At 37.9% G+C, this 26982-nt stretch overlaps 1 protein-coding gene across 2 annotated transcripts in view; it reads left to right on the forward strand.

The window, feature by feature from the left end:
• The window catches only part of RNF128 (ring finger protein 128, E3 ubiquitin protein ligase), a 117239-nt gene that overhangs the window by 33438 nt on the left and 56819 nt on the right, over positions 1–26982 (forward strand). The window contains exon 1 of one of the 2 annotated variants that reach the window (XM_011958700.1): positions 6770–7516. The exons of the other annotated variant lie outside the window; for it this stretch is intronic. Coding sequence (XP_011814090.1) covers positions 7033–7516 — 484 coding nt within the window. The 5' untranslated portion in view covers positions 6770–7032. Of the gene's footprint in view, positions 1–6769; positions 7517–26982 lie in introns of those variants that run through there. 2 annotated transcript variants of the gene reach the window in all.

A 26982-nucleotide genomic window follows, 5' to 3' on the forward strand; every position in this document is an offset into this window, starting at 1 on the left:
AACAGAAAACCAAACACCGCATGTTCTCACTCATAGGTGGGAGCTGAACAATGAGATCACTTGGACTCGGGAAGGGGAACATCACACATCGGGGCCTATCATGGTGGGGGAGGGGGAAGGGATTGCATTGGGAGTTATACCTGATATAAATGACGAATTGGTGGGTGCTAACGAGTTGATTCGTGCAGCACACCAACATGGCACAAGTATCCATATGTAACAAACCTGCACGTTATGCACATGTACCCTAGAACTTAAAGTATAATAATAAAAAAAAAAAAGATCACTCATCTCCATAGTTCCTTCCAGCACCTCCCTTGCTCAACTTGCCCCCACACCTTGGGACCTTCCCTACTCTTTGTCTCTCTCCTTCTCAGCAATCTGTGATCCTCTCAATCACCTCCCTAAACTCAAGATAGCTAATTTGATCTCCCAGTAGCAATCAAGTGCATACAATTTAGCTCAGGTTTTCTGCAATGCCCTCCACCAACACAATTTCTTTCTTTCTTATTTAAAAATATATATTTTTTATTTTTTGTAGAGACAGGGTCTCGCTGTGTTGCCCAGGCTGGTCTCAAACTCCTGGACTCAAGCAACTCTCCTTCCTCAGCCTCTCAAAATGCTGGGATTTCAGGCATGAGCCACCACACCCAGCCTCATAATCTCTGTTATCTAGGATTTCTGGGGCTGCTCAGCAGGATTCTGGTGAGGGGGCTCTTAGCATGGTAAAATGTGTGGCTGACGAACACCCATTTTTTCCACCTTGTAATAATATTCTCCCTATGTATGTGTAGAGGTAGTACAGCAGAATGAAAACAGCATGGAATTTGGAGTCATATATACCCGTGTGAATTCCAACTCCACCACCTACCAGCCGTGTGACCTTCAGCAAGATACTTCATTTTTCTGAGTCTCATTTTCCTCATCTGAAAAAAATGTAAATTATAATAGGATATCATTGCCTGTTGTGAAAATCAAATGATATCATTAATATATGTAAAGTACTTGGCCCATAGTAGGATCTCAATGGTAGTTTTTGAAGTTATGGATATGAAAAGATTGTTCTTAGTTTTAGATATAGCGTATCTACTGTTTGTAAAGCCACTCTCTGTAATTCTGTCCTTTCTTTGGGTGCATGAAAGCTTTGCTTTAAAAAAAAATCCCCTGTTTCCTAATGGCTATATACTAACTTGAGCTGACTGAGGCTTAGTCTTCATTTGCAAGTGACATTATGTTATTTGGAAGTATGCTGTTGGCATCATGCTTTGGCTTTTCATTTTGTTTTGTTTGCTGCTGCTTCTCTCCCTACACCCACCATTTTCTTGCTATCATAGAGCAGCTGCCTGGAGTGGAGATTTATTGTCATCCCTTGTCTACACATTCTCTTTACCTATGTTGTCGAGCTGTGTATCCAGCATCACTTAGATGCCAGGATACTGTTTGTCCCAAGTTGTGCTTTCCCATTCATTTAATGGTGAGAAGCCAGATGTAATGTCTCATTTCTCGCAAACATATTAAAGCCTGAACACTATCGTCCACCTCAACATCTCTATAGAGACAGTGTGATGGGAAACTAAATCTGCCACAATGGTTCCCTACTGTTGCTCCTGCAGGATGCTGCTCTGCTTATCAGTTCATCATTAGACAGTGAAGTGCTCAGGGCAGCTTTCAGTGTAGTATTGCTGATACAAATATTTGGCAGGGTAGGCCTTTGTGGTAGGATTTGAAGAATTCAAAAAGGCTCCTGGCCCATATATATCTTCCTTAATGGTCACAGTGCCTGAAACGCATACAAGAGACATTTCACTTCAACTTTCTCTTTTTGGTATAAAGCAACATCCAAATGGCGTTCTCCAGAGGGAAAATAGTTAACTCATTATCAGCTATTAATAACTTGAGTAAGAATGGCATTGGAATCCTTCTTCTGTTCCTAGCTATATGCGTTTTGGCAGGCTGCTGTAATTCTCTCTGGGCCAGTTTTCCCTTCTGTGATACTTGGGAGGATTAAATGAGATAATGCATATAAAACATATAGTAAATGCTCAATGAACAGTAGCTGTTATTAGTCTTAGGGAGAGTAGGACTCCGAGGGAATATATTTGGGACTAGTAAATTTGGTTTGTCAGATATAAGGTGAAGTCTGGTATAGGGGGACTGCTCAGAGCAAAGGCCCTGGTGGAGTAGTGATATGGCCATGTAGTAGCATGGAAACTCTGGGGGCCTGGGTTTGGAAAGGGAGGGTGGAAAGAAGAAGAAGGACTGAAACAGGGTCAAACTATACTTACGTTAACTTCCCAGCAAAAAAGTATAGTCTTACTCTGGACGGGATGCTTTGTGAGGTAGTGAGCTCTGACAGTGGGAGTGCTCAAGCAGATGCTGGATGCTAGCTACCTGTCAAGAATACTCTATTCTACCCTAGGGCTCTTCAGACATATGTACATGCAGATCCCCTGAGGATCATGTTCAAAGACAGATTCCGAGTCAGTTAGTCTGGGTGGAACCTGTGATTCTACATTTCTAACCAGCTCCCTGATGATGCTGATGCTCCTGATCAACAGACCTCACTCTTGGTAGTAAGGCACTGTTATAGTTAGAAAATAACTCACAGTGAAATAGAGGAATATGGATGGGGAAAGCCAGTGGGTTACCCAGGCAAGTCTCCATAGAGTGGAAGGATTTTGTTGCAGTCATGATCTACAATCTGGTTCTTAGCTTTGTAAGCCTTGAAATTTGATTGGTAATATAACCAGAGACTGGGTTCCTGGGGACTGACTCACACTTAACCAAATTCACAAGAGACCAATATATAAGCCAGAATACCAATTGATTAATTTATAATGAGAAGTACAACTTCCAAGTGGACCAGATACCAGTGTTTGCTAATCAGTGCATTATCTCCCAGTAGGCATATTTACATGAGGAGCTAACTGATAATAAGTAGGGTTGCTTGGTGAGGATGAACTCAGAGCAAGGGGCATTCATAGGATGATTTTAATGACTCACATTATCAAGCTATGGTAGTCTGATACCTCCATTCCACAATTGTCTAGAACTCCAGAATAGTTCTGGAGATATTGGCCTCCTCACTAGTCTCTTTTTCATCAGTCTTGTCCTCATACAATCCATATGATCTCTTTAAGTTCAAATCTGATCACACCATTTGCTCCATTGACTTCAATAGAAATTCACAATTTTAAACTTATTATTACAAAATGTTTAAAATACTGTATAAGAAAAGTTGGGGAAAAAAAGTACAATGAGCACCCATATACCCACCATCTAGATTTATCACTTGTTGTCATCTTGCCATATTTGCTTTATGTATGTGTATACACATGTGCATACATATTGAGTCCATACTCTTTAATATAATTTTCTGGCCAGGCCAGTGGCTCACACCTGTAATCCCAGGACTTTGGGAGGCCGAGGCAGGAGGATCACGAGGTCAGGAATTCGAGACCAGCCTGGCCAACATGGTGAAACCCGTCTCTACTAAAAATATAAAAATTAGCTGGGCATGGTGGCACACACCTGTAATCCCAGCTACTTGGGAGGCTGAAGCAGGAGAATCGCTTAAACCTGGGAGGCAGAGGTTGCAGTGAGCCAAGATCATGCCATTGCACTCCAGCCTGGGCAACAAGAGCAAAACTCCGTCTCAAAAAAAAAAAAAAAAATATATATATATATATATATATATGTAATTTTCTAAACTTTTCATGTTCTGACACAACTTACTTGACTAGCTTCACTTTCCTTGGCTCCCCCTTTGCAACTTTACATCCCAACCATACCAAACTACTGAATGCTAGTTCCCTGAATGTTCTTTGGAGTTCTCATATAATACACTCTTGCCTATGCCTGAAAATCCTTACTCTCTTTGCTTGGGTCACTCCATTTGTACTTAAAGACTCAGTCACACCCGTGTTGCCCTAGCACCTTATACTTTTCTCTGTCGTAACATGTATTACCCTGTACTGTTATTGATTATCTCTCTGACTGTCTCACTAGACCATGAGCTCACTGAGGGCAAGGACTGTTTCTTTTGTCTCTCTACACCCCTGTCTCTCCCATGCTTTGCACTTAGCAGGTGTTCAGTAATCAGAAACTCAACTGCCTATCACGCAGTTCTACCTGGTTACATCATAGGCACCTCAAAATCAACACATTTAAAGTGAACTCATCTCTCCTTCTATCCATTCTATACATTTAAAAACCTCCTCCTATATTCCCTGATTGAATGTCATCTAGTCTTCCAAGTCAAAAACCTCAGAGTAATTTCTAACTCCTCCTTGTCTTTCATCCCCCAAACCAAGTCCTGTTGATTCTACCTCCAAAAAGCATTCCCATTCTGCCCACTTCTCTTCATGTCCACTACCTGTCTATCCAAGCCACCTTCATCTCTCACCTGTAGCACTGCCAACCATCTTCTGTATGGGCTCCCTGCTGCTATTCTTATTCCCTCCAATCTATTATTCACAGAGAAGGATCTCTAAACTTCAGATCTGATTCTATTACTCCCTGATTAAACCCTAATTATATTACTCCTTGTTTTTGGATAAAGTCTAAACTCTCTAGCTTTACCCAAAGGACTGTCAAGAACTGACCCTTATGTACCTCTCCAACACGATCTGTTTACCACCGTCCCTCTGTTACTTTAGGCTCCAACCATTTTGCATTTACTGGGCCTATAGTAATTGCAGCTTCCTAACATTTCTTTTTCATATTTCAATGCCTTTCCTTGTGTTGTTTTCTGCCTAGAAAAGTTAACCCTCTCAAACTCAGCCCAGGGGTAACCTCCTCTGGGAAGCTTTTCCTTACTTCCCAGTCTGGGTTAGGTGCTTCTCTGTTATCCACTACTACCCTGTCCTATCTCCATCATAGTGTTTACACTATATGTATATATATATCACTCTATACTGCACTTATCATCTTACTTGTCCTTCTCATCAAAACTAATTTATGAGCTTCTTGATAGGCGAGTTGATGTCTTATTTGATTTTATACCAAAATGCTCAGCCCATGGTTTATGGCAGATGTACAACAAATATTTGAGAAAATAATGAATGGATAAACATTAACAAATGTCTCTCTGAACTTCATTTTTGTAGCTATAAAATACCTTCTTTCTTTTGAACACGTTGTCTCTTCAAAGTACAATATAGTTGACGGTCATTCAGGTAATATTGATTGAATTTTGAATGCTCTTCACCATCAAAATCAGACAATTTCTGGAATTGTACCATTTCTTAGAGGTGGTTGGTCCTACCCACTTTTCCCATAGGTAATTTTTATCTCAGAGATTACAATCAGTATTTGGGGGTACCATGCTATTGGTCTCATATACCCACTTTGACCTCTAAAGTGCCTTTCAATACCTAGAGTATATGTTTCACAAAATCGCCCATTTATTTATGTTCTAGGTGTTGTTTGGTATATGATGTTAATTTTCCTCTAGGTTTCTCTCAAGCCATAAGAGTATCAGGTACAGAATTGTTCTATGCTTAATCTTTGTAAATAACATTGATCAAGTAAACGCTGGGCCAGGGATTGAGGGGAGTAATTGATCAGAAATTTAACAAGTGTTGAGCTGCATAAAGTAGATTGTATTTCTTTGAACCGAAAAAGTGGCTAAAACTGAACATCTTGAACATCATTTTCTCTGATATTACCTCAAATTAACAACTTTAATATTATTTTAGAATTGTGTCCCTGAACCTGTTTAACAATTTTAATATTTAACATGTAATTTTTATATATTGCTAATCATTGTTCTAAGTGCTTTATTACATGCATTAACTCATTTAATCATCTGAAAACTCTGTGAGGTAGGTGCCATTATTATTCCCCTTTTACAGACCATGAGGAAACTGAGTGAGGCACAGGGAAGTTCCCCAAGGTCCAAAGTTATTCATAACTATCAGACACCAGGTGTATTAATTCAGCTTAATTCAAGGCTCATTTGTTAACCACGCAGTAAATGTAATAGTTGACAGGGTAGACAAAAATTGTATACTTAAGCAAGGATAAATCATAATGTAATAGTGCCATGAGTGAATCGCCTAGGAGAGTCAGGCTCCTTTCAGTTAGTGGGAAATGGAGAAAGATTATGTAGTTAAGGTTATGAATAGCGCAGGAATATCCGCTTGGGTAAGTCAGGTTTGTGAAAAATGCAGAAAAAAGGCTTGGTTCTGAGGTGTGTGAAAACAGTCATTCTTTTGTGAGGACTAAGATTACTTTTAGAAGAGGCATCTGATGCGGTGCATTAAACCTAGGGTAACGGTAAGGAAATACCCATGTATGAGGCTTCTTAGGAGCAGGGAAAGAGAAAGGTGCCATTTGAAGTCAGTAAGAAAGGGTAATAACGCGCTTTTCCTGCCCTTCCCCCATCTGGAGGATCAGTAAATAGCCTGATTCTACCCAAATTCTTTCCCTACCCAAATTCCCTTGACTACAACTCAGACCTTTTGGATCTGCGCTTTTTAGAAGTACTGTACTTTCACATTCTGGCACCATAAGCCCGAAACGTCCTTTACGCAAATGATAGGAGGGAAAAATGTATTCTTGCAATTCAAAACCGACTCGAATCCTACTAGAAAGCTTTATGTTTGCGGACTTTATCGTTCCTCGCCTGTCCGTTTTTTATAAAACGACGCGACACACCTGGCCACACAGCCTCAGATCCTATTCTAACATCGTTCCATCCTGTTACCCTTTTAAGAGGCGGATCCCGCAGTGTCCTTCCCTCCCTCCCAGCCACCTCCACCCCCAGTCGACTGGGCGGAGCTTCACGCTAAAGCCCCAGAGCCCGACGCTGCAGCCACGGTAGAGGAGAGCGCTGGAGCTCCGAGGAGCTGCATCTGCGGTAACCTGTGTGCTGACGCTACGTGCCTCCTGGCTCCGACCTAGCTCACAGCTCCCCAGTCTCACTCCATTCCTTCCCCACCTGGTGCGCACCTGCTCAAGGCCAGGGTCCTGCCAAGCGCTAGGAGGGCGCGTGCCAGGGGCACTAGGGAACTGCGGAGCGCGCGCGCCATGGGGCCGCCGCCTAGGGCCGGGGTCTCCTGCCGCGGTGTCTGCGGCTCTTCCAGATTGCTGGCTTGGTGCTTCCTGCTGGCCCTGAGTCCGCAGGCCCCCGGCTCCCGGGGGGCCGATGCAGTGTGGACCGCGTACCTCAACGTGTCCTGGCGGGTTCCGCACACGGGAGTGAACCGTACGGTGTGGGAGCTGAGCGAGGAGGGCGTGTACGGCCAGGACTCGCCGCTGGAGCCTGTGTCTGGGGTCCTGGTACCGCCCGACGGGCCCGGGGCGCTCAACGCCTGTAACCCGCACACGAATTTCACGGTGCCCACGGTTTGGGGAAGCACCGTGCAAGTCTCTTGGTTGGCCCTCATCCAACGCGGCGGGGGCTGCACCTTCGCAGACAAGATCCATCTGGCTTATGAGAGAGGGGCGTCTGGAGCCGTCATCTTTAACTTCCCCGGGACCCGCAATGAGGTCATCCCCATGTCTCACCCGGGTAAGTGTAGCTACTAGATTGCACCCCTCCAGACCGCTGCTATGGCCAGTTTCTCTTATTTTCTTCATTGCCCTCCTCGCCCTATCCCCTTGCTCCCAAGGAAAGTGGGTGCTCTTTCTGTCCCCACGGAGTGGGGCAGGGTCCTCCCCGAATTCACCAGGCCTGGGGGTTGGGCAGAAAAAAGCCTTCATTTGCTTCTCTGGTGGAAAAGGGTAAGACAAACCGGGTGCAGAGGCTGGCAAATCAAGGACTGTTTGAGCTCTTTGCGCTCCCTTTTCCTGGTTTTTCACAAGGGTGTCTAGCCTTGGATTAAGTGGCAGTGGGCATCGGGTCTTAAATGACCGAGGAGAAGATCACCTGGAAATCTCTTCCTCACTCTGCTGTTTAACAACCTCAGACTGGCAGCAGATTTTCCCCTCCTCTCCGTGTTTTTCTCTCCATGTTTCCTGGGTATCAAATACTAGATTGTGCTACTGTGCCCTGTTAACCTCATTGCAATTTTGGTGGAAACTTTGCTTAGTTCTTGGGTTCTTCTCTGCCCAGTGGTCTCAAGTCCCAAGTGACTGTTGGTATCATTGCTTTTGTTTGCTCCTGAAAAATCTGATTTAGGTTATTGAGTTGCAAAACAGGTGACTAATGTTCTTGAAAAAGAAGAGGTTTCTGCATGAGGATAGCAAAGGCCTAGACTTTGGAGAAAAAAAAATAGTCCAGGTAGTTCTGAATTCTTGGAAATGGTGTGGGGTTACTATTTTTCCCCCTTTGGTTATCCTTCCAGAAACCTCCCTATTTGTGATTAAGTATCCATACCTTATGTATATAGTTATCCTAGACCCTAAAGGACAGAGGGGGAAAAATGGAGAAAAAGGAAGAGACACGTGTAATAGCAGTGTATCATAGTTTTTAAGAGCTGGGCCTCAAGTCAGAGCTTGGTTTAAATTCCTACTCTGTTGCTTACTAGTCCTGTGACCTTGGGCAACTTATTTGAAGTCTTAGAGTCTGGGTTCTCTCATCAGTCAAATGAGAATGAATAATAAGAAAACTTACCCACAAGTTTGCCTTAAGGATAAAATTGAATAATGCCTTAAAGAGTTTAGTGCAGTAAAGCACATCATCCACTCTCAGTAAGGGTTAGCTGATAGGATTAGCCTTCTGGGAGTCACTGGAAGGATGAAGCTTCTTATTTGACTACTGGAGGTTTTCTGTTGATCTTAAAACCTTATGACTGAACCTGCCTAGAGAGCACTTGTATTGAGTGGCTGGATGGCATAATGGAAAGAACACTGAATTGGAACTTAGGAGATTTGAGTTCTTTTGGCCCCTTCTTTGCCTCTACCAACTTTGTAACCTTGTGCAAGTTACTCACATGTCAAATGGTTGTATAGGCAGTGGCGGCCAAGTTAGAAGCGTGTACCAAAACAAAACAAAACTAGATCACTTTCAGATCTAAAATGCTATGATTTTTAGATTTTATATTGATTAAAGGAGAAACTATATCTCTCTTGGCCGATAATTCATTGATTAGAATGAATTAGTAGCTTTTAGAAGTTACTGAAAATCAATAATAAAGATGTAATAAAGTTTGTAGTCTATATATTTCAGTTGACTGTCTAATAGCAAGGGTTTGACTTTGTCTTCTAATGAGATTCATTTGTATGAATGATTTGTAATTGAAGAATATTTAATTACAGAGTCCTACTTAGACAATTTTCCTTTTGCTTCTGTTAAGGATATTTATCTGATAGTTTTAGGAGACAATAAAATTAACTTTTGCTGAGCTCCCACTATGTGCCAGGCACTCTACATACATAATACTTATCCTTTATTGAGAGGCAATATGGTGTACTAAGAAAAACACAGGCATTTTAGTCAAGATTGGGAATAAAATTCTGGATTTACCGCACAATAACTTTGTGTCCTTGGTCGGATTATTTAACTTTACTGAGCCTTGGATGCACCATCTGTAAGATGGAGATAATATTTATGTTGCTGTGATTATTAAGGATAATATATATATATACACTATCCAGCTGATAATAGTCACTGAATGTTATAATAGGTTAATGCTAACAGGATGCAAAAAATTAATGTACAAATATATGATTGTGTAACTGTCGATTTGAAGAAACGAATACACTGGGAATCTAATTATAGCTGTTGTGTTTCAGGATACCGTATAGGAATAAAGCCCTAAATATTGATCACTAAATTACACTACATTCAGAAAAGCATTTTGATACTTTAAAAACAATATTATCTGAGATAAAGGCTATGCCAAAGTTTGCCATCAAGCTAACTAGCCAAAACTAGCAAATTACTTGAGGTAAGGAATCACATTTCTCCTTGAACTCCTGGAAAAACTATTTTTCAATATAGGTGGAAAATCACTTTGCATATTATCCACATGTGTTATTGAATATTTGTTTGCAAAGTGGTATATTGTTTGCTTTACTCATTCCTCAGAGTAAGCCGAGGGTTTCCTTTTAATCTCTGGACAAAAACTTATCTTGGATCATAGTGGCAGAGAGATAGGACTGAGATTTTAAGTATAGATTAATTCATTATATATTGCTATGAATTACAAAGGGGCCACCAAATATAGAAAAGCCTTCTGTATCTTCTTTGTTTACAAAATCTCTCTTCACTCACTGTCATAGGGGACTGCACTTGAATTGTTTGCCCTTGGTTAGAGTTTGTGCTGAGTGTCTATACTCTCATTTAACTGATTTAGAACAGTTGCTCTAAAATTTTTGTTTAGGAGAAAGAAACTCCACTATATAAGAGCAATCGATTAGGAAAATGAGACTTTTATGTATACCAAAATTTTACGAAAGTTAATTGTAGCCTAGCGTCAACTCGTGCAGTTTATTTCTGTATTTTGTTTGCAGAGTATTCAGAAAATTCTGATTCACACAGATAAATAATTGCAAATGACAGATGCTTATTGGCAGTTTGGCTTGCAATCTCTGGATATATTTCAGTCAAATCAGTGCAGAAACCTGAAAGGAAATTAGGAGAAAATTTTTATTCCAAAGTGTAATTACTATTCAAATTTCTTATCTTAAAAATGAAAATCAAGTAAGAAGTGGCCAAATCTTAAAGTACACATTAAAACCATCTAAAATGTAAGATTGTCACGAGACACGTTAAGCATGTTCTCACTATGGCACAACAAACTGTTCTGCTTTTGCCAGGCAGATGGGCCTGAGCCTTGTCTGGTGTCTAATTGAGCACAACCCACAGGTTGAAGAGGTGTGTATACTTGATTGTACAATTTTCCTTGAGTCAACATTGTAGGCATGAATTTATTGAAAGACCGGTGCAGAACTACAACCTTCATAATTCATGAAACGTTTACAAGAGCTTGAAACATATGCAAAGGGATGTCAGGAGAAGCATTATTCCTGAGGGCTGTAAAAAAAAAAAAAAGTAAATGAACCAAGCAGTTTAATTAATGATTTGGGGGTCTTCAATGGGATACAGTTTGATATATAACACAGTTGCTTGTGTACATTGTTGAAAGATAGTGGAACAGATTAGTTAAGAGGTTGGACTCTGCCACTTAGTGTTTTTTAAATCTTAGGCCAGTTATTTTACTTCTCTAAGTCTCAGTTTTCTCCTGTGTAAGGCAGGCATAGTAATAAACTTGCCTCCTAAGGTTGCTGGGATTCAATGAGATAATGCATATAAGGTGTTTAGCACAGTATCTGACATATAGGAAGCTACTATTATGTTTTAATCACAGTTAAGGTAAATATGCTCTAGAAAATGAAAGTTGAATCCTGTGTTTGTAGAGCATAATTGGAAATGAACAGTCTAGAGTACTTCAGAGTCCACATTACCTGAAATTCTAATTTGATCCCTTGAGGTACGGAGGGTATAATGAATTTTAACAGGAAAAATATCTTTTGGTCCTCCTATGTTTGTTGTACTTTTCTCAAATAACTGCTTCTCCCTCCTGCTACCAATCTTTTTCTGTTCACAGAGGACCTTGGAATAGTATGTTTGTACTACTTAATCACCACCCAATCCCTTCTCAACCGTTTTATATTTAAGTTTTATTCTATTTTTTCTAGAATGTTGACTTTGAAAATAAATCTTTTTTTTTTTTTTTAGTAGAGAAGCTCAAAAGGGATTGGCCAGTGATGATTAACCAATGTAAAATACTATTCCCAAAGCCATTTTCAGATGTAGCCTTCTTGGTATCTCTGCAGGACTGTATTTGATACTGTTGACTACTTCTTCAAAACTATCCCAAGTAGTGTCTTCCTTCCTTGCCTCTCTTTTGTTTCATTACTATTTTGTTAATTCATGCATCTGACACTTCTTCTCACTTGCATCCCAGACTCCTAGTACTCCTCCTCCAATAAATAGCTGCCACATCCTGTTGATTCTGGCACTTTAAACATTCTCATGTATGTCTCCTTCTTCCTTACTTTCAATACCCTGCTTTCAGTTCCAGTGTCTTCTCGTGGGAAAAAATACTTAGCCTCTTGATTGGTCTCCTTGCCTCCAGTAGTTTTTTCCTAGTATGCAGTTCTTCCTCCATGCCATCAGAACACAACTCTGATCACATATATGCTATTACTTATAAATTTTAGACTACATTTCTCAGCATGGCATATAAAACTCCTAGTAATCTGATCCCAAACTACATTCAAAGTTTTATATGCTTCTTCTTTCATGTTGGTCCCTAAACATTCTCTATTCTTTTCCACTAACATTCCTTTGCTTCTGCTCTTGCCAACAGGAGCTCTGCTGCTCAAAAATTTACACATCCTTCAAAACACAACACAAATGCCTCCTCATCTTTGAAGCTTTTCTTAATTCTTTCTTTTCCCCTTCCCAGCACAGCCCACATCCAAAACAAAGTGTGGTGATCTCTTTTTGTTCAATAGCACTTCCTCTCTTATAGTACGTTCTGCATTTTGCGGGAAACTATTTGTATACATATTTTACCTTCTACTGGATTATAATAATTTTAATGTTTTGTTCATCTTTGTAATCCCTATAGAAACCTTTGTGCTCTACATGCTTTAGAAATGCTTGCTGAATTGTCTTAAACACCCAAGAACTCTAATGCCAGAAGGGTCACAAGATTCACTAGAAAAGTATCTAGTGGATTGGAATTCAATTCACTGAGCATTTATCAAAGGTCTGCTGTCTGATAGATACTGTGCTTCTTGCCTGAGTATACAAAATAATTAAGGTAAAGTCCCTGCCCTCTTAAGCAATGTGGAATCTGGTAGAAGGAAGAAGAGCATACAGGAATAGAGTGTACACATACTTCAAGATTGCTGGCTAACTTCTATGGTGATTAGGCTGGTTTTATGGGTATTTAATGGCAAAATGCCCTAGGTAACAAGAAAATAATGACAGATGAGTTTTCATATTGAGCTTTCCCTGTGCGGTTTTTTTTTTTTTTTGATCTTTTAAAAACTACACCAGCATTCTATTTATGTCTCCAATTAAAATGCTTCCATTGAACATGTTGGTGAATGTGAAATTTCATAAAGTAAAAATCTTTTTTTTTAAAAAAAAAGGAAAATAGAGTCAGCACCCTGTATCTCTGTCCACATCTATGGATTCAGCCAACTGAAGATCAACAATATTTTGGGGAAAAGAAGCATCTACACTGAATATGTATAGACCTCATTTTCTTGTCATTATCCCCTAAATGATATAGTATAACAACTATTTATATAGCATTTACATTGTATTAGGTATTATAAATAATCTAGAGATGATTTAAAATATATAGGAAGATGTGCACTGGTTATATGCACACAGTGAACCATTTTATATAAGGAAATTGAGCATCTGTGGCTTTTGGTATCATTGGGAGGTCCTGAAACCAATCTCCCATGGATACTGAGGGATGACTGTATAGCTTGATCCAGTGAATTGTTTTCTAAGCACATAAATAACTTTTCCACCCTCAGTCCCTGGAAGATATGTGTTTTCAATACAGAATGCCACATTTTAACTCTGTTCACACTCTTAAATGGACAGAAGAGAGGAGAGTACTAAAGACATTTTCTAAGTAATTTTCTGATTATAAAATTAACTGTTATAGAAAACTTGAAAAATACAGAAAAGTGTAAAACTAGAATACCCATAATTCTACGACACAGATGACACCATTAATATTCCTTCTTATCTTGATTTCTGTACATAGGCATAACTTTGTATTCTACTTTTTTAACAGTTATTTTTTATAAATATTAATGTAGTATTAATAAAATACAGAAAAACTAAAAAAAGACATACAAATCTGTTTTAGCATTTTGGGGAGTTTTTTAGTCATTTTTTAAAATTATTATTTATTTTTTATTTTTTGGGACAGAGTCTAGCTTTGTCACCCAGGCTGGAGAGTACAATGGTGCGATCTCAGCTCACTGAAACCTCCTCCTCCCAGGTTCAAGTGATTCTCCTGCCTCAGCCTCTCGAGTAGCTGGGATTACAGACCTGTGCTAACACACCCGGCTAATTTTTGTAGTTTTAGCAGAGACGGGGTTTCACCATTTTGGCCAGGCTGATCTCTAACTCCTGACCTCAAGTGATCTGCCTGCTTTAGCCTCCCAAAGTGCTGGGATCACAGGCATGAACCACCGCACCCAGCTTGTCATTTTATGATTTTGCTCTGTATGTAGATATATTAAAGAATTATATACTATATATACTAGTTTTGTATACTGCATTCTATTGTAAGAATTTCTCATGTATCTAGAAATAGAAGATGGTCCTCTTGTAGTTGAAGGTTGTGGTCATTGACTGAGAGTTGGGGATTGAGCCTCTCTTTCTTTAGCTACCAGAAAGGAAGTGCAAAAATGGAGATGGGGAGGCTTGTGAATTGGGGCATTTAAATAAAAAATATGCTCCACCGAAGTTTACATTGAAATATACTTGCTAGCCATAAACATGGTCTGATCTAACCCATATGCGTTGCCTATTGTGGCCTTGGTATTTCTAAGGATTTGATCACCATTTGTGCTTCAGTTCATTTTCTCCCCCAATATTCCCATAGGTAATGCCTTTTTCTTTTTTGTTTTTTATGTCTTCTTCACAATTGAGGTTTGCACGTGGTTTCCCCTGTTGCTTTTAATTAGCTTTTCTATTATAATGATGGCTGCTGAACTATAAACTATTGTTGGGGTTTGCCCCAAAGTTTATTTGATAAGGCACCATAGATATTTCCTGGGGATAAATAATTTTTGTATATGTAAGTTTTATCGAAGTATAATATACATCCCAAAAAGGTACATAAATCATTGATTTATAGCTTAGCGAAATTTCACAACTGAGCACACCTGTGTAACCAGCGCCCAGCTCGAGAAATAAAATAGTACCAAACTCCAGAAGAGCACCTCACACTCCAGTATGAAGAATTTTTGATGTAGCACAATTATCAACTTTGTTTCCTGAGGGAATGACCTCTTGCAGCATGTGGTAGGAGCCCAATCACCCACAGAAATAGTCTCCTCTTCACTGCATTGGAGTTATTTTATGGTGGTGATTCTCAGCTACATACTGTAGGGAGTTATTACCAAGCACAGGGTACATGTACCTTTCCATGCAGTTACTAAGCCAGTTCAGAATTGCCACACTTTGCTGTACATCACCACCTTGGAGCCCTATGGGCAAAGTGGAACACAAGGGCTCTTTGTTATGTTATTTCCTGTTCTGTCCTTTCCTTTTTCAGTTGTGTGTGTGTCCTTCTATGCATCATAGCATGTAGTTACTGCTTGAATTTACCCCTAGGCTTAGTGCAATATTGATTTCTTTCTTAAGGAAAGTTTGGTGATTCATGCTGACCTGTGGGAAACTGTATTTGATGAAGGTTGTTAAATCCAGAATCTGCTCATAAATTACTTGCTTTCAATATTTGAATGACCAAGTTAGGTACAAATCAGTAATTTTGAGTTAACCCTATTCATTTTGACCTTTTGAAAGAAGATAGTCCTTGAAGTCAATAGTTGATATATGTTTCTCTTTAGATGTTAACTTGTCATTTCAGACAAAATGTTGCAATAGTTTAGTTAAATATAGCCTGCAACTTAAAGCATCTTAGCTTTTAAAAAGAAAATACATCCATAATGTTAATATTATTGGTGAAATTGTGGGAGAAAGTGTTTGTTCTCTTCATTATTATTTTTCTATATTTTCTGACTTTCTTGTAACGAATGTTTTACTTTTATAATCAGAAAAATTAGTAATTTTAAAGAACCCAAAATACTCCAAAATTATTGATAGATCCTAAAGAAAACATTACTAATGTGACTATAGTGACAACAGGAACAAAGCATATCTGATCATAGAAATGATTTATAAACTATTACAAGAATTTAAGAATTGCTTTGGCCTTTTGAATATAGCTATCTAATCCATATGATAGTTGGTGTTACCTTTTATTGTTAACACTGGTTTCTTCTTGTGCCTTGACCACTAAAAGAATTTTCAGGACTGACTTTTCTTATTTTAATATGGAATCTTCTCTTTACCCATTGTATCGCTAGCTTTTTTATAATCCACCCCCCATACACACATACATAAAAAAATGCACATTCCATGACTTTCTTTGTATTTTTGTTTTTCTTTTCCCATAAGAGGCCTGCTTACCCTCATTAGCCCCCTTCAGTATCCATTCTATTCAATAGTGTTAAGATTAGTGCTAATAGCTTAGTATGAAGAATTCAATATATTAGTAATTTTCATCCATGAGACACTGACTTCATCTGATGATGATAGATTTTGTCATTCTAGAAAATAGGAGGAAATTGTATTAGATTAAGGGCAGAAGGGAATCATGATATTCTTATTTTACACTTTATTAATGATAGAACATACAAGCTCATTTAAATTGAGTTACTTGGTTTTAAAATGAGCATTTCCCTTGGGATTTTATTCTGCTACATAAAATTCCACTTGTTGGTGGTTTATACAAGAAACAGTCAAATTCAAAGGCTGCTTTGGTACCACTTATTTTCCTCTTAGAATGTATTTTGTGTCATACTTTTCTACCCTCTTCCTCTGTCTTTCATAACATGGTTAATTTTACCTTAGGTAATCTTACACATACATACACACCCCTCTTAGAGCTTCTATCCTTTTCAAAAATTTTGTGCTTCCTTCTATGTAATTCCACTTCTTTGATGTAGTAGTAAACATTATAGCAAACTGGTATTCTCAAAATCTAATGACCTTGAATGTGTCCATAACTTACTCCCATAAATTCTATAAAAACCACCCGTTAACCATATAATTCTCCTGATTAATATGCATTTCCTTCATGTACCAGTATTCAAGATAAATTTTATGTGCTTTTGTTTGTTTTACTTTAGATATTGCAGTGATACTGTTTTCTGAAAAGCTTTATTACAAATATGGGTTAAATAATAATTTATATTTGCTTTGCAGTTTTTTGTCCTCAATAATCTTTGGACTCATTTGAGAACCCAGTGTTAGCAACATTACTATGGGAAAATACGTTGTCTCTACTTCCAAAGAACTGGTTTACAAATGAACTTTTGAAACATAACCCATTAGTGTTTCTGTTGTGGTTGTTCATTATGAGAGCCCCATCGAGTATGGATTATTATATTCTTCCCAACCATGCTGGTTTAGGGAGTTTTAATTCAGTTTCTTTGTCATGTTGACCAAAGTTCTGTCTCACTTTTTCCATGTACTTCACCTTAAAGACTACATTTTGTTTTCTTAATCTTTGAGGATCTCAGATATTGACTTATCTCTTTTTTTTAATTTTATTATTATACTTTAAGTTCTAGGGTACATGTGCATAATGTGCAGGTTTGTTACATATGTATACTTGTGCCATGTTGGTGTGCTGCACCCATCAACTCGTCAGCACCCATCAACTCGTCATTTAAATCAGGTATAACTCCCAATGCAATCCCTCCCCCCTCCCCCCTCCCCATGATAGGCCCCAGTGTGTGATGTTCCCCTTCCCGAGTCCAAGTGATCTCATTGTTCAGTTCCCACCTATGAGTGAGAACATGCGGTGTTTGGTTTTCTGTTCTTGCGATAGTTTGCTAAGAATGATGGTTTCCCGCTGCATCCATGTCCCTACAAAGGACACAAACTCATCCGTTTTTATGGCTGCATAGTATTCCATGGTGTATATGTGCCACATTTTCTTAATCCAGTCTGTCACTGATGGACATTTGGGTTGATTCCAAATCTTTGCTATTGTGAATAGTGCCACAATAAACATACGTGTGGATGTGCTTTAGAGCAGCATGATTTATAATCCTTTGGGTATATACCCAGTAATGGGATGGCTGGGTCATATGGTACTTCTAGTTCTAGATCCTTGAGGAATCGCCATACTGTTTTCCATAATGGTTGAACTAGTTTACAATCCCACCAACAGTGTAAAAGTGTTCCTATTTCTCCACATCCTCTCCAGCACCTGTTGTTTCCTGACTTTTTAATGATTGCCATTCTAACTGGTGTGAGATGGTATCTCATTGTGGTTTTGATTTGCATTTCTCTGATGGCGAGTGATGATGAGCATTTTTTCATGTGTCTGTTGGCTGTATGCATGTCTTCTTTTGAGAAATGTCTGTTCATATCCTTTGCCCACTTTTTGATGGGGTTGTTTGTTTTTTTCTTGTAAATTTGTTTGATTTCTTTGTAGGTTCTGGATATTAGCCCTTTGTCAGATGAGTAGACTGCAAAAATTTTCTCCCATTCTGTAGGTTGCCTGTTCACTCTGATGGTAGTTTCTTTTGCTGTGCAGAAGCTGTTTAGTTTAATTAGATCCCATTTGTCAATTTTGGCTTTTGTTGCCGTTGCTTTTGGTGTCTTAGACATGAAGTCCTTGCCCATGCCTATGTCCTGAATGGTACTACCTAGGTTTTCTTCTAGGGTTTTTGGCTTATTTTAAGAGCATTTGTGATGTCCCTAAAAGTCTTAAGAATGTATCTTAACTTGATTTGTGGCTTAGTTAGCCATCAGTAGATTTTCAAGTACAGTTGTCCATTGGTATCCTTGGAGGATTAGTTCCAAGACCTCCCGCATATACTAAAATCCACAGATGCTCAAGTCCCCAACACAAAATGGCATAGTATTTGTATATAACCTATGCACCTCCTCCTATATGCTTTAAATCGTCTCTAAAATACTTATAATACAATGTAAATATTATGTAAATAGTTGTTAAAATGCATTGCTTAGGGAATAATGACAAGAAAAGAAAGTCTGTACATGTTCAGAACAGGCACTTTTTTTTCCCCAATATTTTTGATCCTTGGTTAGTTGACTCCATGGATGAAGAACTCATGGATATGGAGGGCTGACTATACATCTCTTATCTTTGAAGATTTCAGCAGTCACTTGGATGAAAGCTAGAAAGAAATGTGATTATATTGAGTGAGGTTTTCATTCGTAGAACCATGAGCAATCTATATTGAACACAATTCCAAAATACTTTTATAGGTGTGTTTCAATCAAATTCTTTCATCGCCAGTTCATTTGGCAAAAGGGCAGGATATGTAAGAAAGACTCAAACTGGCTGGTGTGAAATCAATTACCTCCCTTCACACAAACCATAACTGCCATTATTTTTGCTGCTCCTCTATGGCTGATGCTTTTTGGTTGAACTGGCTAACAAGACAAAAGAATTGACTTTCTTTGAGTAATGTAATTAAAGGCCAACAGATCCTCCTTTGATGGTAAGGAAAGCTATTTGATTGCTCTGTTTTTATTTCAACCTGTTGTACCAAGGTGAATGTGTTCCATTTGAAATTGGGAGACAGCATATTGCAATGGAAGAAGGTGTCCTTGAGTCAGAAAACTTGATTTGAATTCCAGCCCTACCAATTAATAAATATGTGATCCTGGGCAAGTTGTTAACCTAGACCTTATTTATCTTGTTCATCAAAGGGGGGATAATAATACCTACTTATTCTATGATATTATAAATCAAGTGTTTTGGCAGGTAGTGAGCACTTAGTAAATGCTAGTTCTCTTGAAACTTTTGCTAACAATTTCATTACTAGTAAACATAATACTTCTCCATTGGTTATTATAGATATTTACTACCACATTTTGAAATATGTAATTGTTTCATAGGTAGAAGCAGAAAAACCTAACATCAATATTGCAATTTTTCTGGGCAGTTCCTGAAAAATGCAGGAAGAAATCATATAATCAAGAAACTGAAACGACTATATTATCTTCCTTCTCCCTGGTGTATTTCCATTTTAAGCAAAAGCTAAACCTTAAAATCAAGATATTGAGCTCTAACAATGGAAATGGCTATGACCTTTTTGCTGGCACAGTGGTTAAGAAGAGGGGACTTAGGAATCAAATGGATTTGGTATGAGTCCCAACTCTATCATGTAAAACTTTGTGACCTTAACCAAATTAAACTAAGACTCAGTTTCTTCTCCCACAGAATGAATAATATAATTGTCTTTATGTCATAGGATTATTGTGAAGTGTAAATTAAATAATGTATGTACAGTGCACATCCTGGTTTATTAAAGGATAGCTTAACCATCTCCTTACCCTCATCTATAGCCCAGCTTTGGAGATTGGCAGTGTAAATCACTGCAGGGCTTCTTAGAGCCTCTAATATGCAAAAGAAACCCTGTTTGACTTTGTTCAATTCATTATTTTCTAAATTTATCTGCAGAGCCCTTTTTGTCTTTCCAAATACTTAACATCTGAAATATGATTTGGGTAGCACTGATTGTCAGGCACTTAACAATTTCTCTCTCCTCTCCTCTCCTCTCCTCTCCTCCTCTCCTTCCTTCCTTCCTTCCTTCTTTTTTTCTGACTTTTTTTTTTTCTTTTTGAGACGGAGTCTTGCTCTGTCACCCAGGCTGGAGTGCTGTGGCACGATCTCGGCTCACTTCAACCTCCACCTCCTGGGATCAAGCGATTCTCCTGCCTCAGCCTCCTGAGCAGCTGGGATTACAGGAGTGTACTGCCACGTCCGGCTAATTTTTGGATTTTAGTATAGTCAGGATTTCACCATGTTGGCCAGGCTGGTCTCAAACTCCTGACCTCAAGTGATCTGCCCACCTTGGCCTCCCAAAGTGGTGGGATTACAGGCATGAGCCGCCATGCCCGGTCCTCATATTTTAACTGTATCAAGGTTTTGTCAATGTCAGAGACTAACCAATAAAGTTAACTTTGGTATGATAGGAACAGAATATATTCAACTGTAATGACAAATATTCTTTTTTGTACTAATATGGCAGCTTTTATATCAGGTTTATGTGGCTTTAAAGTGCAGTTCTACTTGCTGTGTTAATTCTCTTTACTGACTTTCAGAAACAATTTATAGTGAAAAGATAAGGACATAAGTGAGACAGATTCATATTTGGTTTTATAATTAGTGGGTGGGCCTTAGTGTAGAAGCTAGCTTTTTAAATATGTCATATAGGAGGAAATTTAATATACTCAAGTACTAGAATGTTCTTTTTTTATAAAATTTTTGGTACCTGTAGCATATCAAAAGTCATGCAGAGGCATACCAAATTCTCCTTTTCTCTAATTTGGATACATAATGGAATAATAACTAATTGGACTACTGGAACTCTTGCACCCTTGGATTTTGTGGCCAGGTCAAAATGAATACCTAATCTCTCAACATAATATTCTTCCTAACTTTAATGACAAATGCAATTTCCAACCCAATCCCCATATTAAAAACTATACCTGAAGAGAATGCATATAAGAAGCAGCTCAATTTCAATAAAAGTTTGAATGCCCCTTTATGACCAGCATTGTGCTGAATGTTGTAGTAGGAGAAGGGGAGTGAGTAAGCAGCATGCTCAAAACAACAATGATACTGTTTTTTCCTTCCTGGGATCTCACATTTTTAGCTTCTGTTGTTGTTTTGTTTGTTTGTTTGTTTTGCCTAATAATATTTTAGTCTGGCACTTAAATGTCAATTTAGGTAGGGCTTTCAGATCTACACAAAAAGTTGCATTGACTAGAGTTTGGCAACATCTAAGGTACAGAGCACCGGGACCTTTCATGCATTGTTGTACTAGTTCCACCTGGTCTGAAAGGTTCAGGATAAAGTGGTGAAGGTCATGTCCCAGTTTCATTGTAAGTCTAGGCTATGACCTACGTCTGTACCCATATGTTTGCTCCTAAATAAACAGTTGAATATCAGTGGAATTCTCCTTTACAAGGGCTCACATTATAGGAAAATACAACCAACAAGTATTTTTTACTTTTTATTTTTAGAGACAGGGTCTTGCCCTGTCATCCAGACTGGAGTGCAGTGGTGCAATCATAGTTCACTGCAGCCTTGAACTCCTGGGCTCAAGCAATCCTCCCATCTCGGCTTCTCAAAGTGCTGAGATTATAGACATGAGCAACCACACCTGGCTAGAACTGACAAATAAAGGACAAAAGGAACACCATAATTTCTAATGATCATTTGTATAAATGTTCTCTTCCTAAAACCTCAAATTCTCCTGTTTACTCCTTTTTTTAAACTTCCCGACAAATAATATAATTATTTTTAACCACTTGTATATATCTTGTTAGTCATAGTTGTTTCACCTTTTCTCATCAAATAGTCCTATCAGATTCTGAACAGCTCTTTATATTTCATAGTTTATAATCCTAAGGGATTGAAAATGTTGATGCTGTAGAGTTTACTGACTAGCATTCCTCCAGAAAACATAAATAAATAGCAACTGCAAATGTTAAATCTGATTTCTAGAAACCTTACCACCCCCAAAACAAAAACAATGACAATAGAAAACATTGGCATAAAAATTTTAATTTAATTACAGAATACCCTATTTACTCATATAATAACATATATATTATAACTTCTGCATGGCCTTGCAATAACATGTGTTTTTTTTTTTTCCTCAGTATCAGCACAAATTTAAGGTTTTATAGAGACTCAACCTGTTCTGGATGCTTCAATGCTTCTCTTTTATGCCCTCTGAAATTCCTCATAACTGCCCAAGCCATCAGCCTCCTAGTGAACCAGGATGACTGTGTTTTAACTTGAGCTTTAGGCTAAAATAGCATCTGTACCAGCATCTGAATGGAAGTTTGAAATTGAGGTGTAACAAAGCCCCATGTTGGAAAGGGATTATTTGTCACCCATTAGTGCAGCTCTGAAAGTATAGTAATTTCAACAGAATCAGCATGGTAGCAATAAGCATTCTACTAAACCCAAGGTCTATAGGATAGAATTAGTATTTAAATTTTTATCTGTTTTTGTGATATGTCTTTGCTGTAGACAGACATGTCTTGTCTAGATATGCCATCTTTATATAGAGAGAGGAGGCACACCTTAGACTGTTAACCACAATTATCTTCAAAAGATGAATTCGTTTTCAGATTAAATCAAAATTCAAATTATCACTAAATATATTATACCTAAAATTGCATTCATCAGAAATTTAGTTGACATGTGTTATGTGGTAGGCACTCTGCTAGTTGCTGTAGATACACTGATGAGAGACCTGGTCCCTAACATGAAGTTCATAGTTTATGAAGGACAAATAAACCAGATAACTTCAAGGGAAGTCTGTAGTAGATAGTGTAAAAGCAGGACATCTAATGCAGTCAGGTCAAAATCCTATAAAAGGAGGTTTAATTTTATTCTATAAGTGAAATGGAGCTCCTTAAGGGTCTTTTGAAAAAGAATAATGTACTTTTCCTTTTAGAAATATTTCGTTAGTAGCCATGAGGAGAATGAATCAGAAGTCTAAGACTGGTGCTTAGAGACCGCTTAACGGGTTGTTAATGGTGATTTAAGTGAAAGATAATGGTGACAATGGAGATATATTATAACAGGAAAGGAATGGGACTATTTCTGATATAGCAAATTTTTAAAATTCTATTTGAAGTACATTACATACTGATGAAAACAAAATAATTCTATTGGCAGAGTTTTTCTCTGCATGGTAAAGGATTGACATTGATCTGGACAGAGGGACTGGACTGCTATCTTGAAACTCTTTGACCTTAATGTTGGTAAAACTATAAACAAACTCCAGTCTAGTATTTCTCAATGTATTTTCCACAGACCACATGCAGCAAAATAACCCACAGAACTTGTTAAACCTGCAGATTCCTAAGCCCCACCCCAGACATACTGAGTGAAGGAATGGGGCCCAGAGAGCTCAGTGTTTTAACAAGTTTTCCCAGTCATTCTCCTGCATATTAACATTTGAGGATCATCGATCTAGCACAATGGTTCTGAAATTATGATCTGGGGACTACTAGTCTCTGAGATTCTTTCAGGGGTCCATGAGATCAAAACTATTGTTATAATAATACTTACACATTATTTGCCTTATTCACTGTGTTAATATTTACACAGATGATATAAAGGGAATGGTGGGTAAAACTGCTGGCACCTTCACACAAATTAAGACTGTGGCACCAAACTGTATCAATTGTATTCTCTACCTCCATGCACTTCAGGAAACAGAAAATGCTAGTTTCACTTAAGAATGCCCTTGATGAATCAAAAAGAATAATTTTATTAAATCTCTACCCTGCACAACTATGTATATAGTGTGTGTACATATTGATGTATGTATATGTATACGCACATATGTATACATGTGCATATATACACATACGTATGTATTTCTATGTCATGAAATGGGAAGTAGGCATACAGCACTTCTACAGCATACCAAAGTATGATGGTTATCTGAAGGAAAAGCACTTGTATGGTTGAGTCATGAGATGAAATAGCCACTTCAAACACCTCTTTAACTTGAAGATCTACTGACAAACAACAGTTATTCAGACTTTAGTCCTATTTGGAAGACATTTTCTCAAAAATTAACTGGGTGAGCCTGTCATTTAAGGAAAATAAATGACAGTATTTGTTGCCAGTGATAAGATTTAAGTTTTTAAGCAAAAGTCAGAATTTTGAAAAACTTTTATCTACTGTGTAAGCATAACTTCCCAATACTTAGACTTTTCTAATGGGATAAATGGTGATATTAACAACTGACTTTTTTGTTATTGTTTTATCTTGAAATGAGTCACCATATAACTGCATAACTCAGTGAATCTGCGTAACTGAGTCTGCGTAACTGGGATTTATGTAACACAGTGAGCCAATATTTTCCAAATGACCAATGCATGATATTACAAAACCCCAATATAAATAAAAGATCCATTCAATGTGTGAGATAGACCAATGGATTTTCATTTAACCAAGTAGAAAGAATTCATTGATATTGTTTCAAATTCTACCTTGCACATACTATTTAAGAAACTACCATTTGTTGAGTTTCGGTGTAGTATCAAAGGAGACTATCTACAGTTATCTGAAAATGCTATTAAGACATCCCTCAATTTTCCAGTTGCATATCTGAATATAGATTTCCTTCTTGTGCTTTAACCAAAACAACATATCACTATAGATCTCATGCAGAAGCATCTATGAAGATTCAGCTATCTTTTATTAAGTCTGCCATTAGAGGTTGGCACAAATGAAAAACAATGCCACTCTTCCTTGTGACTTTTTTTGGGAAATATAGTTATTTTTAATACAATTAGGTTAATTAACATGAATTTATGATTATTTTAAGTGAGTGTGTGTATGTGTGTGTATATATATATATATATATATATATATATATACTGAGATGGAGTCTCACTCTGTCACCCAGGCTGGAGTACAGTGGCACAATCTCAGCCACTGCAACCTCTGCCTCCTGGGTTCAAGTGATTCTTCTGTCTCAGCCTCCCAAGTAGCTGGGACAACAGGCACATGCCACCATGCCTGGCTAATTTTTTGTATTTTTAGTAGAGATGGGATTTCACCATGTTAACCAGGATGGTCTTGATCTCCTGACTTCGTGATCCACCCGCCTCGGCCTCCCAAAGTGCTAGGATTACAGGCGTGAGCCACCACCCCCAGCCGAATAAATAAATATTTTTAAAATTCCTCAATGTTAATTTCTAATGTGGTAAATATCAGTAGAAATAATCTACATAAACAAAAGTTCTTTGGAGTTCTCAATAACTCTAAAGAGTGTAAAGGGGTCCTGAGACCAAAAAATTGGAGAATTGCTGATCTAGCCCTTAGGTTCTATGTGATAAGTTAAATATAACCACTAGTGGAAGTCAGAATACTTCAAGCAGGATCAGGTGTTTTATATAATATTTCTAAGAATTGTTTACCTATGAGTGTGACATGTCATCCACAAATTATTCATCTGTGACCTTTTAAACAGTGTCATTTCTAATTCCCTAATGTCTTTAATATACTGTTTCCTGAGGACTCCATCTGCCAGATAATTTTTGTGCTATGTCAATTATGTGACCCATTCCGTAATGTATTATCGCCTTCAAAAACTATATCAAAATTATCTAGAGGTGCAGGGCAGAAAGGCAACTTGCTGTACTCTGCATTAGCTGTGTGCCTTTGTTGATTTAAAAAAAAATGGTAATAAAGGTGACTTGGGTCACATTCCCTGCGACACACCCTCCCTCCAGAAGATGATCTGTAATAATCCAGAATATTAAGAACCATTGCTTTAATCAACAGCTAATCTGTAGTAATGCCTATTCTGCAACAGACTAGATTTTAACAAAAGGCTAGATAAGAGGTGTCTTAGTTCATTTGTATGGCTATAAATTAACACCTGAGGCCGGGTAAAGAAGGAAAAGAAATCTATTTGGGGGCCAAATAAACCATATTCAAACCATAGCAGGAGGATAATCACTTCATACAGGTATACAGGGGTAGGCAGTACTGATTTGGTCTGGTTCCTAGTGAAACACCGATATATATTCCAGATACTTTTAAGAAATCATTTGTGTATTTGTTTCTTTGATGAGGTACACTGATAGTAAATATATATATATTGCAAGAACTACTATGAAGGAATCAAGAAACGCAAATTTGGTTCATCTGTGACTGAGACCAATCAAAAGGAAACAAAAAAAGTTGCCACTAAACAGGACTTTGAAGAAAGAGAGGCTAGTTTGGCTTAAAAGTTTAGATTTTGTTTTTTTCTGTTTTGAAAAAGCACTACTTAGGATTCTCGGTCTGATGAGGTTCGGTATCACCCTTTGAAATAGTTGTCCTTCCCCAGTTACCCGAAGAGTTTGGGATATAGGAGGAAAAGCCAAGCCTTTGAAAAGCTACTGTGGACAAAATGAATATTTAGAAGTCCACTTGAATTGGTTCCAGATTTTATAATGGAGGAAATGTTTGTTATGTTGGAACTCTTTACACCTAGATCTTGTTCATTCTGGATATCAGCAAATTCAGAAGTGCTGACCCTATTGTATTATCAGGATGTTTGGACAGTATTGAATGTAATTTTAGAAGAACTACTTTGCCCGTCAGTTGCCCTTAATATTCTCATTGTGAATAACCTATCTTTTCTAATATTAACATATTAGAATATTTTCTGATATTAACATATTAGAATATTTTCTGATATTAACATATTAGAATATTTTCTGATATTAACATATTAGAA

The sequence above is a fragment of the Colobus angolensis genome, unplaced genomic scaffold, assembly GCF_000951035.1.
Source record: "Colobus angolensis palliatus isolate OR3802 unplaced genomic scaffold, Cang.pa_1.0 Scaffold472, whole genome shotgun sequence".
NCBI lineage: Eukaryota > Metazoa > Chordata > Mammalia > Primates > Cercopithecidae > Colobus > Colobus angolensis.